Raw genomic sequence first — 18,544 nt, 5'->3', positions numbered from 1 at the left:
CTTGGCATACATGGGAAATGCCCAGAACCTTGAGTGGCTGGAGTTTGGGGAAACTTGAAGATAGAATCTACTAGAAAACATGGCTAGAAAGATAGGCTGGAACCATGTGATCTGATCCCCTGGGGCAGTCATCATGAGCATTAGCAGCACTCAGGAAGAAATGAATCATGATCCAAGTTGTGTGCTCACTCGTTCATAGAGGCACAGTGTGGAAGGTGGATTATAGGTAGTGTGGGGAGATCATAAACTAATGAGAAGACTAGAATAAGGGGATCCTGGGTGGCTCAGTGGTTGAGCGTCTGCCTTTGGCTCAGGTAGTGATCCCGGGGTCCTGGGATCAAGTCCCACATTGGGCTCCCTGCAGGGACCCTGCTTCTCTTTCTGCCTGTGTCTCTTCCTCTGTGTGTGTGTGTCTCTCACGGGTAAATAAGTAAAATCTTAAAAAAGAAAAAAAAAAGGCTGGAATAAAACTTTCAAGGATATTGCAAAAGACAACTTGGGAAAGAAATCACGAGTGACTAACCTAGGTCACTGAGGTCAGGGAGATGTTTGAATTATTTAGGAGGTAGCAATGCCAGCACTGGGAGCATGATCAGATGTGGGGTGGCACGGAGGGGGTGGGATTAAGTATGGTTTCAGTGTGAGATTAACTGGATCAACTAAAATATGAAACTCAGGAAAAAAAGGAAAACAAATTTATGAGGCAAGAAAATGTGTTAGCCATGGATTCTGTTGCATTTGAAGTAACCAAGGGACTCCTGAGCCAGCAAGGGGCAGAGCTCAGATGCAGAGCACGAGGTGGAGATGGAGCTGGAAATATCCATGCACAGGTGAGAGCTGAGCCTGCCTAAGTGGATGAATCTGTAGGGAGGTTTTTCAGGAAACGCAGAGAGCAGAAAGTCCAAGGCTAGATCCCTGGTGAGCCCCAACATTAAGTGGTCCATTTTCCTTTAAGGATATTCCATTCCATGAACTGACAATACGTTGAGGAATATTTGATCCACTCTCCGCGACCAAAAATATACTGAGTCTGAGTCTCTCCTTGTTAGTGAATCGAAGATGCCATTTTGAATAAAATTGTGTGTGTTCAATGGTTCATTTAACCACTGTGTTAAATGGTTCATGTAACTATTAGGTTAAGTGATAAAAGATAAAGGATAGTCTCAGCCCATCTTTCTGAGTCATGATCATTGAGCCAATGTACACAAATTGTAGGCAGCTTGTCTGGTTCAGACACGCAGACTGCACAGTCCCATCCACCAGGCTCCTGAGCACATGATAGTAGAGAGAATATGGAGAAGGAAGGTCAGAGTCGGCTAGGCTTGGTCAGGGACTGAGCAGGCTTCAGACAGAGTTCCTATTCCCCTGAATGCCCAGAGCAGGCCCCACTACAGTCACGCCTGGTGACAGTCTCTTGTCCATTAAGTTACAGTGATGCCCATTCCTAGGCACCTGGACCCAGGAGCAAATGTGCAATGTTCTCCTTACATGGGTGCCACCTATGACAAGGAGCATGAATGTAGCTTAAGGAATTCGTAGGTGAGTTATCATTTAATCCTCATGAGAATTGTAGGTCTTATTTTCAAGGAGAAAAGCTAAGGTGTTTTAGCTTGGTCAAGGCCACACAAATAGAAAGGCTCAGGTTTTGGAACTGAACTCTGATCTCCTACAAAAGACCGTTTCCTCCATTTCAAAGTAGGATCAGAAAGCAGCGCTTGGGGATCCCTGGGTGGCGCAGCGGTTTGGCGCCTGCCTTTGGCCCAGGGCGCGATCCTGGAGACCCGGGATCGAATCCCACATCGGGCTCCCGGTGCATGGAGCCTGCTTCTCCCTCTGCCTGTGTCTCTGCCTCTCTCTCTCTCTCTCTCTCTCTCTCTCTCTCTCTCTGTGACTATCATAAATAAAAAAAAAAAAAGAAAGCAGCGCTTGGGGAGGATCTGATCCTTTTAATAATCCTTCCAAGTGTGTTTGTGGTAGGTTCCTCTGAGATGTTCACATCGATATCCCCAGAATCTGGGAATACATTAACTCTCGTGGAAAAGGGGACTTTGCAACTGGGATGAGGTTAAAGACACTGATATGGGGACAGTCTCTTGGATTATCCAGGTAACTCAATCTAGTCACCTGAGTCCCTAACAGCAGAAGAGAAAGGCAGACAGATGTGACACATGAAGAACTTGATCTACCTTTGCTGGCCCTGGAGGTGGAGGGAAGAGGCCAGGAACAAGGTATATGGTAACCTCTAGAAGCTGGAAATGTCCCTCAGTTTACATCCAGCAAGGAAACTGGAACCTTGTCCCTACAGTTGCAAGGAACTGAATCCTGCAAACAACCCAGATAAACAGGAAACAGATTTTCCCCTTGCAAAAGCCTGCAAAAAGGGATAAAGCCCTGCTGACACTTGATTTTAGTCTAGTGAGACTCCTACTGGACCTCTCACCTACACTATGGTGATATAATACATCTGTGTGAAATTTGTCATAACCTTGTTATGCCAGCTATAGAAATCTAGTGACAGTGTTTGTGTCTCTACAAGTCATAGAGACCCAGATGGAGTCAAGTTCTGATCACTTCTGAGGACACCAGAGATAACATGCCATCACTCAGATCACTAGAGGCTGCAATGAAAGGCATTGTGCCAGCTTACAGGAGTGACACAAGCCCGAGGACACAACCTCACCCTCCCCTGCACTCACAGGCCAGAGGCACACAGTTTCAACCTGCCACCAAATAAATATAAATCATAGAGGCTCGACAAACAACAGATAATACTGACCTCCTATGTTCAAGAAGTAAACCACACACGTACTATTTAAACTTCTTTGAAGGCAGTGCCCTTTTGGGGGTTGAAGGCTTATTCACTTTTACTGGAGAGTCCAATGGAGATATAAGTAAAATTCTAGACTTCCATTGCATGATAGTAAATTATACTGATGGCTGGAGATGGTACCCTGAGCTGAAGGGACAAAAGGCAATGGATCTGAGATCATCCGTGGCCTTGCTCTGTGACTCTGACCATACCACTTAAACCTCTGTGTGATTCAGTTTCCATTTCTGTTTCAGGCTAACTCATCTATCAGGTCTGAATGTTTACAGTTGTAGGATGCCAAGAAATGTAGCGCCAATTCCCATTGCTCACTCAGAATATGTATTTCATATGGCATTGGTATATGTGAATGCCAGAAGAAAGAATCCTCAGGGCAAAATTTAGCTGGAATCACTTAATGCACATTAAACATTTACAAGCTTGGTATTAGCTTAAATGTGTGTCAAAGAGTATTTTTGTCAACAAATTTTTCAAATAAACACACCAAAAGTTGTTACTCATTGTTATCATGAGTTTTTTCTTCCTTATTTTCTAGGTTTTGAGTTATTAATTTAATAAAAGCCACAAGAGTTTACAAAGTACAGCTGTAAAAAGAGACTATTAAGTGAAAATTGGAATTAAAAAAAAAACCCACATGGAGCAGTTATTACAGTATCTGAAAACAGTGTCAGAAAAGCTCCCGGACCTAAAGGAAAAAAAAAAACAGTTCTTAAGAACTAAAATAGCACAAACATTCACTGACAAAATCATATAGCTTTGGTGATATATGAAGAGTTTCCTTGACAATATAAACCACTGTCCATTATGGGACTGGGAACGGACTGATGTCAAAATTCTGTCGCCCACACTTCTTGGATTTTAATCAATCATTCTCTGCACCCAGCTCCGAGTTGTATTTTGTCCCTACTTGTGACTGCTCACAGCATCAGTGGGAATGACAATAACATCCCTGGCCAAACAGTGAGGCCTGTGTGTGCCAGGGAAGCGCCCACAAGGGAAGGGGTTGGTATTGGAACAATGATAACACCTGCTCAGCTGAATCTTATTTATTCCAGAGTACACATTCATGCCAACCAACACTTAATTTTTTTTTGTCTTTGAATAGCTTTTTGTGGGAATCTTAAATTTGATTCTGTTCAGTTTACTTCAATTCAGTTTATGACTACGGACCAGATACTATATACCATATATATATATATATGCTGATACTCGATCGCCTAAGTATTTCTTCTCGAACATACCCAAGACCTTTATTGCAAACCAGGTGCTTAGATCTCCTTTTGCTGCCCAACTCGAACTTCTGCCATCTCCAAGGGGAACATGCCTTCTTACATCTAACAAGCCATTTGGTAAACATCAACTATGTGCCAGACATTTTGCTGCCCTGGGAACATGGAAACAATAACTACACTGCTTATCCTCTTGGGTATTGGAAATGTGCAGGCAAAGCCATGCTTGGTCCCCCTGGTCCAGAAGAGGCAAGAGGGACAAGTGTCATGTAAGCTGTGTCAGAGACCAGATTAGCTACCAGTAAAGTGATAGAACTTTATCCTTCACACCACCAGTACCCCATGTCTATGCCTTTTTATCGCAAGGGATTCGGGTCCCTTCCAAGGTACACCTGCTGGGGAAAGGATTTTCACTTTGGCCTGAATTTAAGTCCATGGAAATCTTATATATTTAAGGTTGATCTCCAACTGCTGAGTAAAATACCCTCGATCTTGTTAGGGATCAGGCTGCTAGGTGAACAATCTGGGAGAGAAGACTGCTGTCTTCCTAACACCTATGAAATCATACTAGGGCAGAGACAGATAATACTACCTTTTTCAGGTTTGAGAGGAGATGACAGAAGCGGAGGCAAAAAATAGAGACAGAAAACTAGCAAAAGAGAGGTTCTTGCTGCTTTTTTGATGGCAAGGGAGGTGTGGAGCTTGGAGGAGAGTGCAAACTCTCCCGGCCACTCACCTATATTCCGGGCATGTGGGGGCTGGGAGGATCCTGGCCAGGTCTGTAAGCCAAAGACCTGGGCACGGGAACTGGAAAGCTTCCTCTCCTAAGGCAGATGGGTCTTTCTCTTCTCAGCAGGAAGGCAAAGAGGGAAATGAGATTGTAACGTTGCATTGGAGCACCCCCCCAGGTTGGAAGAACCTGTCTCGCACACCTTGGTCACTGCTGCTGACTGTCCTTTTGCCAATTCTCATCCCCTTGGCCTGTCCTTTAGGGGTATGAATGGCCATTCCCTCCATTACATCCTCACATAGTCACTTGGTGTTATCATTTTCAATGCTGAAATGCAAATTCAAATGTAGCTTATTTGAACCAATTCTTCCAGTTGCTAGAATCAGATATCTTAATCAATAATGGTGTTATTAAAATGAAAAAAAAATATTTTAATCCAGTATGAAAACCTGTTTAAGGGAATAAGAACTCCCTAGATTTTTAGGACAAAAGCATCTTTAAAGTTCTCAGTGTCCAACCTTCTTCTTTTAAAGACAAGGAAACTGAAACCCAAGGAAGCTTAAAGACCTTGGTCAAGGTTACACAGCGTGGAAGCCACTGCTTCCTAATGGCAAAAAGATACGTACTTCCCCCCTCCCCCCAAATTGATTAGATAACAGCCATGCAATGGTTTGGGCTTAAAAAAATTGAAGTTAATAAATGAACCCTTCATGTTAGCACTCAGAAACGTCCTGAAAGGGGATCCCTGGATGGCTCAGCGGTCTAGCACCTGCCTTTGGCCCAGGGCGTGATCCTGGAGTCCCAAGATGCAAGTCCCGTGTCGGGCTCCCAGCATGGAGCCTGCTTCTCCCTCTGCCTGTGTCTCTACCTCTCTCTCTCTCTTTATCATGAATAAGTAAATAAAATCTTAAAAAAAATTTTTAAATTTAGAAAGGTCCTGAAAGGACCCCTCTGTCCATATTAGTATGTCTATAATTTTATTAGTAGTATTTTCACATACACAGAAACCTAATAGCTATATATAGATGTGATTTATTTTTTTTTAAGATTTTATTTATTTATTTATTTATTTATTTATTTATTTATTTATTTGACACAGAGAGAGTGTGAGCACAAGCAGGGGGAGCAGCAGGCAGAGGGAGAGGGAGAAGCAGACTCCCCACTGAGCAGGGAGCCTGATGCAGAACTCGATCCCAGGACCTTGGGATCATGACCTGAGTGGAGGCAGATGCTTAGCCAACTGAGCCACCCAGGTGCCCCTATAGATATGCTTTAAAGCAAACTGGAATACTTTTTATTTGGAAGTGAAATCCTCTTTTGAATAAATGTCAGATTTTTATTGTTTTTTTTTTTTTTAAGATTTATTTGTTTATTTGAGAGAGAGAACATGCTGGGGGAGAGGCAGAGGGAGGGAGAGAGAATCTCAAGCAGACTCCACACTGAGCATGAAGCCTGACATGAGGTTCAATCTCAGGACCCTGAGATCATGACCTGAGGCAGAATCAAGAATTGGGCACTTGGGGCAGCCTGGGTGGCTGAGCGGTTTAGCACTGCCTTCAGCCCAGGGCCTGATCCTGGAAATCTGGGATCAAGTCCCACATCGGGCTCCCTGCGTGAAGAAGCCTGCTTCTCCCCCTGTCTGTTCTGTGTCTCTGCCTCTCTCTCTCTGTCTCTCATGAATAAACAAATAAAAATCTTAAAAAAAAAAAAAAAGAATCGGACACTTAACCAACTGAGCCACCCAGGTGCCCCTAAATATCTGATTTTTAAATAAATAATGTAAAAACATAAATCTAAATAACCTCAAATATTAGGTATCCATATTTGCATTTTCTTCTTCAAAGAAGTCACTGAGCTTTCACATCACTTTTCATTTTTGTGGAAGTTACTCAGCTGTAATCAATTTCCATTTTCTCATTCTCAAGAACAGTGACCAAGAGATTTTTAAGAGCTAATCAAATAAACAATGGATGTTCAAAAATAACTTAATTATCACATTTCATTGAGTAGCAAATTTTGTTTCAGTTTTTTGTTTGCTTGTTTGCCACATCAAATGTTCATGTTGGTGTTCTTTATATAGAATGTGCGATCTGAAAGGCCAAAGTCATTGGCCATTTTGACAACCTTAATTAGTCACTTAAATTTGTAATTAGTAAAATAATTACATAAAGAAAAGCTCATTGTGCCATCATAAATGGTGCCATCTTTTTAAACAGACCACCCCCCCATCCCATTGTTACTCTGCCATTTTGGTGTTTAGCTTAACGAGCTGCCAAGTTTCCCAAATTCCATCAGGAGAGGTGGTATGTTGAAATTGAATTAGAAAAACTGACTATTTTCACATTTAGCAGCACAATTAAAGGAACTTTGGTTAATTTGGGTCCATTAATTCTTCTAGTCTCAGAGGCGTTTCCAACTTCAATCCAATTGCAAAATATTAACATTTTCAAAGGCAAGTGTTTTTCTCTATTGCTAATAACTCAGTCACATTCATTAAATTTTATTATTTCTACATCATTTAATGTAGGTCAACATGTCGAGTCCAGCAAACACAAGCATTTCTTTCCAGCTGACTGACACTGCAGCGAAAGATAAGAGCAAACAAATCTCACTTCAGTGGAAAAAAACTCCTCTCATTTGTAAACATGAACATCAAAACCAAGACTACACAAGACAATGTAGCAGATGTAATGCTGCAACCCAATTACTCCATGCTTATCATGCCAGAAATGTATTTCTATAGAAGAGGACGACTCAAAATGATGCCCCTTTCAGAGTTGAAGGAGCCTTTGTTTGCAAAGCTTAACCCACCCCGTGCCAGTCCTGTGCTAGGGAAACTACTGAGCCAGGATACAGTGTGTAGAGTTGGAGGCATCCCTGATACCCTGCGTCACTGAGATGTCATCAATGCAGAACAGGTGAGCAGAGCCAAAAGTAGTTCTCCTGTTAAGACACTCCCCTTTATTGGGACACCTGGGTGGCTCGGTGGTTGAGCCTCTGCCTTTGGCTTGGGTGCTGACCCCAGGATCCTGGGATCGAGTCCCACACTGGGCTGCCCATGGGGAGCCTGCTTCTCCCTCCACCTATGTCTCTGTGTCTCTCATGAATAGATAAAGTCTTCAAAACACACACACACACACACACACCTCTTTTTCAAAATCTCTTCCTATGGTGAGTACTCCGGGGTTTCCTTTTCTGTCCGAGCTCTCTGGCATGGATGCTGACTGCATGTTTAACTTCACGAGGCCTGCCTGCCTGTCTGCCTGGTGGAACTGGCCCCCGGGATAGAGCAGCTGTGGAGAACACAGGATCTGGAGTGGGACTACCTGCTGCGACTCTGGGATTCATCAATGACTAGTCTCTTGATGTGGGGCAATCCGGACCTCAAGGCATCTCCTTCCTCGTCTATATAATAGGAATAAAAATCCTTTGGGACGCACCTGTCATGAGGATTAAGAGAGATTGTATGAGTCAAGTACCTGGCACACAGGACATGCTCCCTGTCTCTGCAAAGACACTGTGAAGATGACTCAAGGAACATCAGTAGCAGACCCCCAACACACTGGCCATTTGTGAGTCCTAACTCCATTACAGTGGCTTACTCATGTGCAACCAGCCTACTCTCCTGATGCTGCTTCTAGCACCTCATTTGCAGTGAAAAAGGAGATTCCCCCCCTTACTTTCATATAGTAAATAGAGTGTAAAAGAAGTGAAATAGACACGTTGCCTCTCTCAATGGCACATATGTTTGAAGGAGGAAGTTGGGGAAAGAGAAACAAGAAATTAAGGAAACATCTACTTTAGCTGGTGGTCGGAGTCCCGGGGAACGTGAAGGACAGGAATGGAATACAGAAGCCTGTAGCAGAGGGACAGCAGAGGGACCTACTGCCACTTGGTGACCAGGGATGACCTTGCTGAGAAGGTGACATCTGAGAACCTAACGGGGGGAGGAGGAGAAGCCCTGAGAACTCTGGGGCAGAGGAATGGCAGGTGCAAGAACCCAATCATCTGATCCCTTAACTTCACAGATGAGAAAACAGAGACTGCAAAAGGAGGGATGACTTCACAAAGGGTCACAGAGCCAGGGTCTGTGACCAAATTGTTCAAAGTGCTCGTGCATGGTGGAGGAGAAGAAAGAGCATCCCCCAAACCAGGTGAAAGACAGCCAAAGAGATCCTGGGCCTCATCACAACATGTGGGGAACTCTAGACTTTAACACCATAGAATTCCATCCTTAGAACATTCTTACTTGGGATCCCTGGGTGGCTCAGTGGTTGAGCATCTGCCTTCGGCTCAGAGTGTGATCCCGAGGTCCTGGGATTCAGTCCCACATCGGGCTCCCTGCAGAGAGCTTGCTTCTCATTCTGCCTACGTCTCTACCTCTCTCTCTCTCTCTCTCTCTCTGTGTGTGTGTGTGTGTTTCTCATGAATAAATAAATAAAATCTTAAAAAAAGTTCCTACTTGGAGAGACATCATGTTTTTCTGAGACTCAATGACTAGAAAAGAAAAAAAAAACTTCCATGATTTTCAGATTCTAGCATTCAGATTTTCTGATATAACCACTTATTTTCAAATCACTAAGGGTTTCAATGATAGCAACATAAAATCTTAGAAAGCAGCGAAGAATCATTAATGAGTGTCCTTCATGAGTTGTAGTGATGTTGCTTTAAAATTCTCTGGTAAGCAGGATCACACTGGCTTCATGCTGGAACTCATCTTTAGGGCCATAACCTGGGTGGGAACTTTTGCAGCTTCAGACTGTGACTATTTCAGATACGTTATGGAATTTTTTTACTTAACCTGGGAGTGTAAGTTCACGCCACAGTTAAGGTGCTGCACGAAGGAGAAAATAGAATAGAAACGATCAAGGGACTTCCCAAAGTCACTTAGCAAGGAACCCATCCCATTTTCACACTTTGCTAGGTGATCTAAAGTTTATTTTTGCCCCAAGCAACTCTTTCAAAGAGCCACAGAATAAGCTATATTGTGTTGGACCCTCACGCAATTGCCTTTACTTGACAATATACTGCAAAAATATGGCTAAGCTTGTAGCTTACTTTTGTGTTTCTCAAATGTTAATATGCCCAGAGGAGCTTGATAAATACATGTTCTCTTCCAGTAGATTGGCATGGGGACTGGGACTCTGCATTTCTAACAAGCTCCCAGGTGATTCCAATGCTGCTGGCCCATGGACCACATTCTAAGTGGTGAGAGTCAACACCGCCCTGAGTGAAAAATCACAGAAAAAAAAAGTCTCATCTCTAGAATCTCAGTATAAGTTAAAGCCAAACATGCAGAGAGCCAATTATTTTCTTTTATATTGCAGACCTCTTAATCTCATGGCTGGCCATGTTTTCCTTTCTGACTTGGCCACTATGAAACAATCTTAGACTGTAGAACTTAATGGTTATGCATTGTATTAACTGATCCTTCTCCATTGACCTACTCTTGACAACATCTAACTTTCCTAATACAGTTTTTTTGCTGTTAATATTGCTACTTGCCCTCTTACTCACTGTATTTTTTATTGTTGCCTTATATATGCATCTTCCTAAGACATTTCGAATCACTCCGGTTAATAATAAAGTGCATGAGAAAATGAATTGCAACACAACTTAGGTAAATGAAAATATGTGCTCAAGGACACATGATGCCCTGGAAAATTTCAGGCACTTTCTGGAGAGGGAGAAGCAGGCTTCCTAGACAGAAGTAGACTTGAGAAGAAATAGCCCCACACCCTTTCACAACATGCTTATGGCTTTGCCAGATAGATGGCATGGGGATGACTGAGCAAGTTTATGTCTGACGGACTTAACAATTGAACTCTGGTTGCCTTAAGGGGGTCTAACATTATTATGAATACTTGGAACAGCTTCTGCTGCGGCTTCTAACCTCAGAGGAAAGCAAAAAAGGGGCACTGATGGGTATTCTGAATTATCATTGGGAAAGACAGAGTTCCTCTTCCTCAGGTAGAGCTAACAATCAGAGTGCAACATCAAGTGAATTCAACTCCCTGTCTTCCAGTTTAGAGATGCTGCTGGAAGCCAGAATGAGAAGGTAACACTCTGCTAGTTACTATTCAGGATGCAAGAGAGGTTCCTTAACTTAGAGCGAGGTATTTAAACCTATGAGTCTCGATGGCTTCCTCTCTAATTTGTAACAATAATAGCATCCTGATTGGACGGCTCTGAAGATTATACACTGAACTCCATACCAGGCACTTCGTGGGTTCTCCAAGAATGGTTTATCCTAACACATATATTATGGCTCTTCTTCTGTGCTAGGCTTCAGGGAAAATCATCATAAAGAAGAAGACAGCCAAGAATTACACTCATTCTTTCATTTTTGGATCCATCTGGAAGTTACCTGGATCCCCTGTTGTTATTTTTTATCTTCCAAATCCATTCTGCAAGGCCCTTGAGAATAAAAAAACCTTTAATCGATACAATCAATACCATTCAACCTTGATGTTGTAAACTAAGTTTGCGTTGACTTCTAGACCAGCCTGGGGACGTCCCTCATGAAGGAACACAAATAGCACAAACCGTGTGATGATGACTTCTGCTAAAGTATAAACACCCTTGCTACAAAGAACCCTGTCAAAACCAAACCAAACCAAACCAAACCAAACACGCCCGTGCTGTGGGTGCCGAACAAACAGGCCTTCACTCTGCACGCTGCTTACACCCTAGCTGTGGACAGTGGGACAAGTGTTTTATTTTCATTCAGTATCACTTTCTGCATCAGTCACTCACTCTTACTCCCAGCATGCGACTTTTTGGAAATTCTAGTGTCTCCCACTCAAGTTTTTGAAGCCCCTCCTACTCTCAACTATTTACATATCACAAAGTTCAGAGGAGAGGAAATTCTTCCTTCTGCTCCTATAAACATGTTTACAGACATGACTTCTCAACCAGAGATCTTTGGTCTGTCAGAGGTTCTGCTACTTATTCAAAGCTCCTTAAAATATCAAAAGTAGTATCACTGGAGTACAGAAGTTACAAAATGTCAAATGAAAGTGAGGATATGGAATTTTTGTGATTACTGAGGTCAACACTGTCCTTTCTCAGCCAGCCACTTGCCCTTTATGCTTTCTGCATACGCCCATACTGGTTAAGTACAATCACTTGTGGCAGGATGTTTCCTCTTCAAAAGAAGTTAATAAACAGAAATACCACGTGATCCAGTAATTCTACTACTGGGTATTTACCCAAAGAATATGAAAACATAAAATCAAAGAGACATAAGCACTCCTATGCCTACTGAAGCATTATATATGTTAGCCAAGATATGGAAGCAATCCAAGCATCCATCCATGAATGAATTAATGGATAAAAAAGATGTAGTGTATATAGTATATTTGTAGTATATATATTTATACACACACACTCTTTTTATGGAGTATTATTCAGTCATAAAAAGAAGAGGGAAATCTTGTTATTTGCAACAACATGAATAGAACTAGAGGGCATTACTCTAAGTGAAATAAGTCAGAAAAAAGACAAATACCATATGATTTCTTATATGTGGAATCTTAAGAACAAAACAAATGCACGAACAAAAGACAAAGGCTTCTTAAATACAAAGAATGAACTGGTGGTTGCCAGAGGGGTGGCGGATGGGGGCTATGGATGAAATAGATGAGGGGGAATAAGAGGTACAAACTTCCAGTTATAAAGGAAACAAGTCACAGGATGAAAAGCACAGTATAGGGAATATAGTCAATAATTTTGCAATAATGTATGGTGACAGATGGTGACTACGCTTGTCATGGTGAGCACTGAGTAGTGTATAGAACTGTAGAATGACTATGTTGTATCCCTGAAACTAATACAACATTGTATGTCAATTGTACTTCCATAATAAATAAAAATAGATAAAAGAGGTAAACAAAGTTCATTATAATGCAACAATGACTTGCAGAGGAATTTTCGTGTGACAACAGAGTAAATGTCATAGGGGATCCCTGGGTGGCGCAGCGGTTTGGCGCCTGCCTTTGGCCCAGGGCGAGATCCTGGAGACCCAGGATCGAATCCCACGTCGGGCTCCCGGTGCATGGAGCCTGCTTCTCCCTCTGCCTGTGTCTCTGCCTCTCTCTCTCTCTCTCTCTGTGACTATCATAAATAAATAAAAATTAAAAAAAAAACAGAGTAAATGTCATAAATGCATCAAAGAGTGCATACAAATAAAGTGGTTCCCATCTGGGAAATACATAGAAGGCTTTAGGCAAAAACTGACCAAATGATTATTTGTTCCTCAGAGTCTTCCATTTCTCTGACTCACCCAATCACGTTCCATAAAATAAAGCTCCATTTCTCTCAGAGTCAGACCAGATGTGGTGTTAGCAGAAAAGTCGCCTCTACCTTCATTTAAAAGGATTTTGCTTTTGAAATACTATCAAAGATAGACAGAAAAGTTTACATACAAATCTTTATACTTAATGAATTGTAGGAAGCTATCTAAATGAACTAATTCATGTAAAAATGCAAATACACTTCATACGTTTTAAAAGAATAGCTTCCTAAAAAGAACTAATTAGTGGCATTACAACTTTGAGGCCAACATGGCATGTATATTCAACCAAAGTAATAAAACACTCAATAAAATTCTCCCACTGACATGGGAGACATGTTTCTAATCATATTTCAACTGAGATTCTGCTGTAAAGAAGCTTGCTTTGTGGATCTACCATGAAGGGAGCGTCTGGAAATGACTTAAACTACTCAATCCTGAGATTGGCTTTGGCATGAGTTGTGATTCATTTGTTTTCCATGAAAAAAATTTCAGAATAACTAAAATAACTAAGGAGCAAATATTTCTCTTTTTTAAAATATATAGCTTTTGTTCACAACTGTTCTGCATTACTAGGATTGCTTTTTTCTTTTTAACAACTTCATTGAGATGCGGTGACATATAAAAAATGTACATATTTAAAGAGTACAACTTGATATTTTGATACATGTTTACATTGTGAAAAGATCAGCAGGATGAAGTTAAATAACTTAACCATCACCTCTACATAGTTACCACTGTGTGTGTGTGTGTGTGTGTATGTGTGTTGAGAAGATTTTACTAAAAATCCTCTTAGCAACTCTCAAGTATTCAATCCAGTATTGTCAACTATGCTGTACATTAGATCTCCAGAAATCATTCATCTTGGGTAACTGAAACTTTGTAGTCTCTGACCACCATCTCTTCATCCCTCTCACCTCCTACCTCCTGTCCCTGTAACCACCATTCTACTTTTTCCTTCTATGAGCTTTATTTACTATTTTAGATTCCACATATAAGTAAATTCATGCAGTATTCCTCTTTCTGTGTCTGACTTGGTCACTCAGCATAATGTTCTCTAGGTTCATCCACAGTGTCTCTCAAATGGCAAGATTTCTTTCTTTTGGGGCAGCCCGGGTGGCTCAGCAGTTTAGTGCCTGCCTTAGGCCCAGGGCGTGGTCCTGGAGACCCGGGATCGAGTCCCATGTCGGGCTCCCTGCATGGAGCCTGCTTCTCCCTCTGCCTCTGTCTCTGTCTCTCTCTATCTCTCTCTGTCTCTCATGAATAAATGAATAAAATCTTTTAAAAAAAAGATTTCTTTCTTTTTTAACATTGGGCTATATATCATATTTTCTTTATCCAGTCATCCCTAGACAGACACTTAGGCCTGTTTCTGTATCCTGGCTATCATGAAAATGTTGCAGTGAGCATGGGAGTCGGATATCTCTTCATAATCGTTCTTCAGAGGGATGTCAAATGAGATTGGCTCTGGCGAAGTGTCTGCCTGCACATGAGTGTGCCATGGTGCTTTGGATTAAAATTGAAATCAAGTTTGCTCTGCCATATAGCTCTACTTCCTTCAGCAACTGCCCTCAAAGTGGGCCCCTTAGTCAGCTGCTCTCACCCACTGCTCTCACTCAGCATCTCTTTGCTCTGTATTCTGCATAAGCCACACACATTTTGCAGCCTTCCTGTCCTACATGTATGTGTGTGTTAAGAGTGTGTATATATGCACATATCCCAGGCTCAGAGTTCGCAACTCAGCTGTCTCATTAATCGGACAGCTTTATCTATTCTTACCGGATAGAGCAGAGTTCCGACCCTACAATAATCTTTCTGTAACCTTCTGGAGGATTTTGGCCCCCCAAATAAAGACTTCAGAAAGGGCACCGTATGAATCTAGCAATGAGAGTTTTTTTCTCAAAAGGACCTTCTAGTGTCTCTCAAATGTTCTTCAATGTAGGACAGTTTGCTCCACTACACACAATGCTACTCGACTATACTGAAGTGAGCTACCCATAATCTTCTTCCCCTATCCTATTAATATTCTCCCTTGACAACCAGGGTTTGAGGACTCGAAGCAACAAACATAAAGGATGATAAGGGATCGGATCATGTAAGCCAGGATTAGTCTCCACACGTAGTCCAATTAGAAGGTTTTAGGTTCAAAAGGGATGCTCTGCCCCACAGAATCCTACTGAGTGCGGGTGCCAACTCAGAGGACTCGTCACCTTCCTGTTTCCCTTTAAGAGTTAGTTACCTGATAGAACGAAATTCAAAGCACGTGTCTTCTTGCTGCCAAAATCGCTGCCCAAACTGCCTGACTAGATGTGTAAGATCCAGTGAAATGTCTTGGCAAAAGCCAAATCAGGAGTGTTGGCCAAGGTGCTGAAGCGAGGGGAGCGAAGCAGGGACACCTTTGCCAGGGAGTCGCCCCCTCCTCCAACTCTTTTTAAGACATTGAGCTTATTCATTCTGACAAGTTACCCTAGGATCTCAAAGCTGGCATAAATTCGGAGAAAGTCGTGTGCGTGTATCTAGAACACAAACTCTTTCCAGAAATTCTAGCACCACAAAACTCAGGAGAAGCCACCTAAAAACAGAACACAAATCAAAAAAAAAAAAAAAAAAAAAAGCCACTTAGAGCTGCTGATTCCAAATGAATGCTACTTCTTTCTCTGCATTTCTCTACCAGATCGATGCGAAGATTGGGTAAAAACAAATCGACTGCCAAATAAAGTTACTGTTAAGTAAATGGCAGAGAATGACAAGTGCACAACCCGGAAGGATCATCCCGAAGCAAAAATCATTTTCTGTGTATGTTTAAGCTTTTTCGTATTAGCTCTGCTTCTCCTCGATGGCACCTCCGCGCCCCCCTTCCCCCCAAATGTCCTTTCTGACAATTTGTCCTTCCTGCCCTGACAATGTGCACGCTGATATCCAAACCGCGGGCAGCCCCTGGCAGAGGGTCGGCTGAACAGCTGAAATCACCTCTGGGTCACTCCGGCCCCCAGCCAGTGGTAAGTAAAAGAGAAGGCACCCTGGCCACCAACCCTGGCCACCCTCCCATCACCCCCCCCCACACACACACACACCCTTTTGGGCAACTGATGCCAGGCAATTAGCTTCCGTTCTGTTCAACTTTCCGACCTCTGGCTTTAGAGAAAAGACCTGGCTGTGGGAACTGGCTCTGGGCAGCTCTTGGCTCCCTCTTCACGGGTGACTGGCAAGAGGAACACTTTCTTTGACACTCTTAAAAGAAGCCGTTTAATTCCTAATGATATTTCCTGGCAATAGGGAAAATGAAACCCACAGCGTGGGATTCCGGTCCAGCAAAGGCAGGCCAAGAGCGCGGGGGAGCGCAGGTCTTACCGTAACCCTCTTCCCACTCGCTCCCCATTCCCACCAGAGGTGATTTTTTTTTTGTCCCCTTCTCCTGACACTTCCACCCCGGAGTGTGACACCTACTGGAACTTCCGAGCGTCTGGGGAGGTAGGGATAGGATTTGGGCATCAGACGGAATGGCTGGCTGCTGCCCCAGGGATTTCCCGCGGAAATCACCCAGAACTTGAAGGCGCTTCAACGAGGAAGTAACCGAGGAGAGCGAGCTTGGCGGGACAACCCCGTGAGCGTCTTAGAAAAATACCCGGAGCCACGGGAGGCTTAGTGACCCTCGCTTCCCCCAGCCCGCCCGCTCCCCGGGCCCCTTCTGGAGCAGGATGGGGTGGTCTGCGGCTTTCGGCCGCGTGGACCGACGGTGGTGCGAAGGGCACTGCTCTGCGAGCGAGCGGGGCTCCCCGAGGACCCCAGGCCGCAGCCCCTGCTCGCCCCGCGCCGGTCGCGGGTGGGGAGGGAGACGCGCAGACCGTGGCCCGCGGGGTTCCCTCCCGTAGCCTCCCCGCCCCTCGCATCCCTGGCACCCCACCACCTGGCGCCCGTGGGACTCGCCGGGCACTCCCGCCGCCTCCGCAGCCCCCAAACCCACGCGCATCCTCTCCTCTCCCACGCTGCGCTTCTGCGAGTCCCCGGCCCCCCAGCGCGCCCCTGGCCGGGAAGCGTCGGTGGCGCTGCCTCGCGGAGGGGGCAGGGGAGGGGGCGCTGGAGGGGGGCGCGGGGAGGGGGCGCTGGAGAGGGGCGCGGGGAGAGGGCGCTGGAGGGGCGCGCGGGGAGAGGGCGCTGGGGGGGCTGGAGGGGGCGCACGGGGAAGGGGCGCGCGGGAAGGAGGCGCGCGGGAATGGGGCGTGCGGGAAGGGGCGCGGGAGGGGGCACTGGAGGGGGCGCGGGGATGCGGCACTGGAGGCGCGCGGGGAGGGGGCGCTGGAGAGGGGGGCGGGGAGAGGGCGCTGGAGGGGCGCGCGGGGAGGGGGCGCTGGGGGGGCGCGCGGGGAGGGGGCGCTGGGGGGCCGGAGGGGGCGCACGGGGAAGGGGCGCGTGGGAATGGGGCGTGCGGGAAGGGGCGCGGGGAGGGGGCGCTGGAGAGGGGCGCGGGGAGAGGGCGCTGGAGGGGCGCGCGGGGAGGGGGCGCTGGGGGGGCGCGCGGGGAGGGGGCGCTGGGGGGGCTGGAGGGGGCGCACGGGGAAGGGGCGCGTGGGAATGGGGCGTGCGGGAAGGGGCGCGGGGAGGGGGCGCGGGAGGGGGCGCGGGAGGGGGCACTGGAGGGGGCGCGCGGGGAGGGGGCGCGCGGGGAGGGGGCGCGCGTGGGAGGCCCGGCTCGGGGCCCCGGGGCGGCCGGGGCGCGCGGGAAGGCGCGGAGGACGCCGCACTCACCCGCTGCTGCTGCCGGCTGCTGACGGCCACGGCGGCGGCGGACGCGGCGCTGTGCCTGAGCTCGGCCGCCTGCCCGGGTCTCAGCAGGCTCCGGGTGAACCTGCGGGTCCGCTCGCCGGCCATCGCCTGCGGCGCCCGGAGCGCGCGTCCCGCCGGCCTTCCCCGCGCCAACCTCGTCTACCCACCCGCCGTTCAGGAAGCGGAACTCGGAGCCTCTCCCCCCTCTTCCTCGCTCCACTCGCAGGAGGCGGGTGTTTCGCTCTCGCACCCCCACTCCCCCACCCCCTTCCCTGCGCCGAAGCTTCGCGACGACTTTGCAAACTCTGCGCTCCCCGGGCGCGCGCAGCCAACTCGGCGAGCGGCCCCGGCGGCGGCGGCCGTGCAGCGGGGCCCCGGGGCGCGGGGGGGCTCCAGCGGGCCGGCCGGGCTGGCCTCGTCGCCCCGGGGCTCCGCAGGCCGCGGGGGAGGGCACGGGGCGGCCGCCGCGCGGCTCCGGGCGGGGCCCGCCCACGCCTCTCGCCCGCGTCCGGAGGCTCCTCGCGGGCCGGCGCCGTGGCCGCCTCTGCCCCGGGGCCCCACCTTCCCAGGCGGGCGACGCGCGCGGGCGCAGCGCAGTTGGTCTTCGCATCCTTGGGGGTGGGGGGACCAGAGGCTAAGTGGGGGTCGGGTGGCGGGGATCTCAGCTGCATCCCCAGAGCCAGCCTTCAGCAGTGTCTTCT

The 18,544-nt window shown here is 46.4% G+C and overlaps 1 protein-coding gene across 3 annotated transcripts in view; it reads right to left on the bottom strand.

The window, feature by feature from the left end:
* The window catches only part of DOCK10 (dedicator of cytokinesis 10), a 260,880-nt gene extending 242,615 nt beyond the window's left edge, over positions 1-18,265 (bottom strand). The window contains exon 1 of one of the 3 annotated variants that reach the window (XM_041766384.1): positions 17,826-18,265. In XM_041766384.1, coding sequence (XP_041622318.1) covers positions 17,826-17,948 — 123 coding nt within the window. In that variant the 5' untranslated portion in view covers positions 17,949-18,265. The remainder of the gene's footprint in view (positions 1-17,825) is intronic. The other 2 variants (XM_041766383.1, XM_041766388.1) reach the window with 2 other exon arrangements.
* Positions 18,266-18,544: the final 279 nt, after the last annotated feature.

This window comes from Vulpes lagopus, chromosome 8, assembly GCF_018345385.1.
Source record: "Vulpes lagopus strain Blue_001 chromosome 8, ASM1834538v1, whole genome shotgun sequence".
In the NCBI taxonomy this organism is placed as follows: domain Eukaryota; kingdom Metazoa; phylum Chordata; class Mammalia; order Carnivora; family Canidae; genus Vulpes; species Vulpes lagopus.
This window is presented reverse-complemented; position numbering and strand designations above follow the sequence as displayed.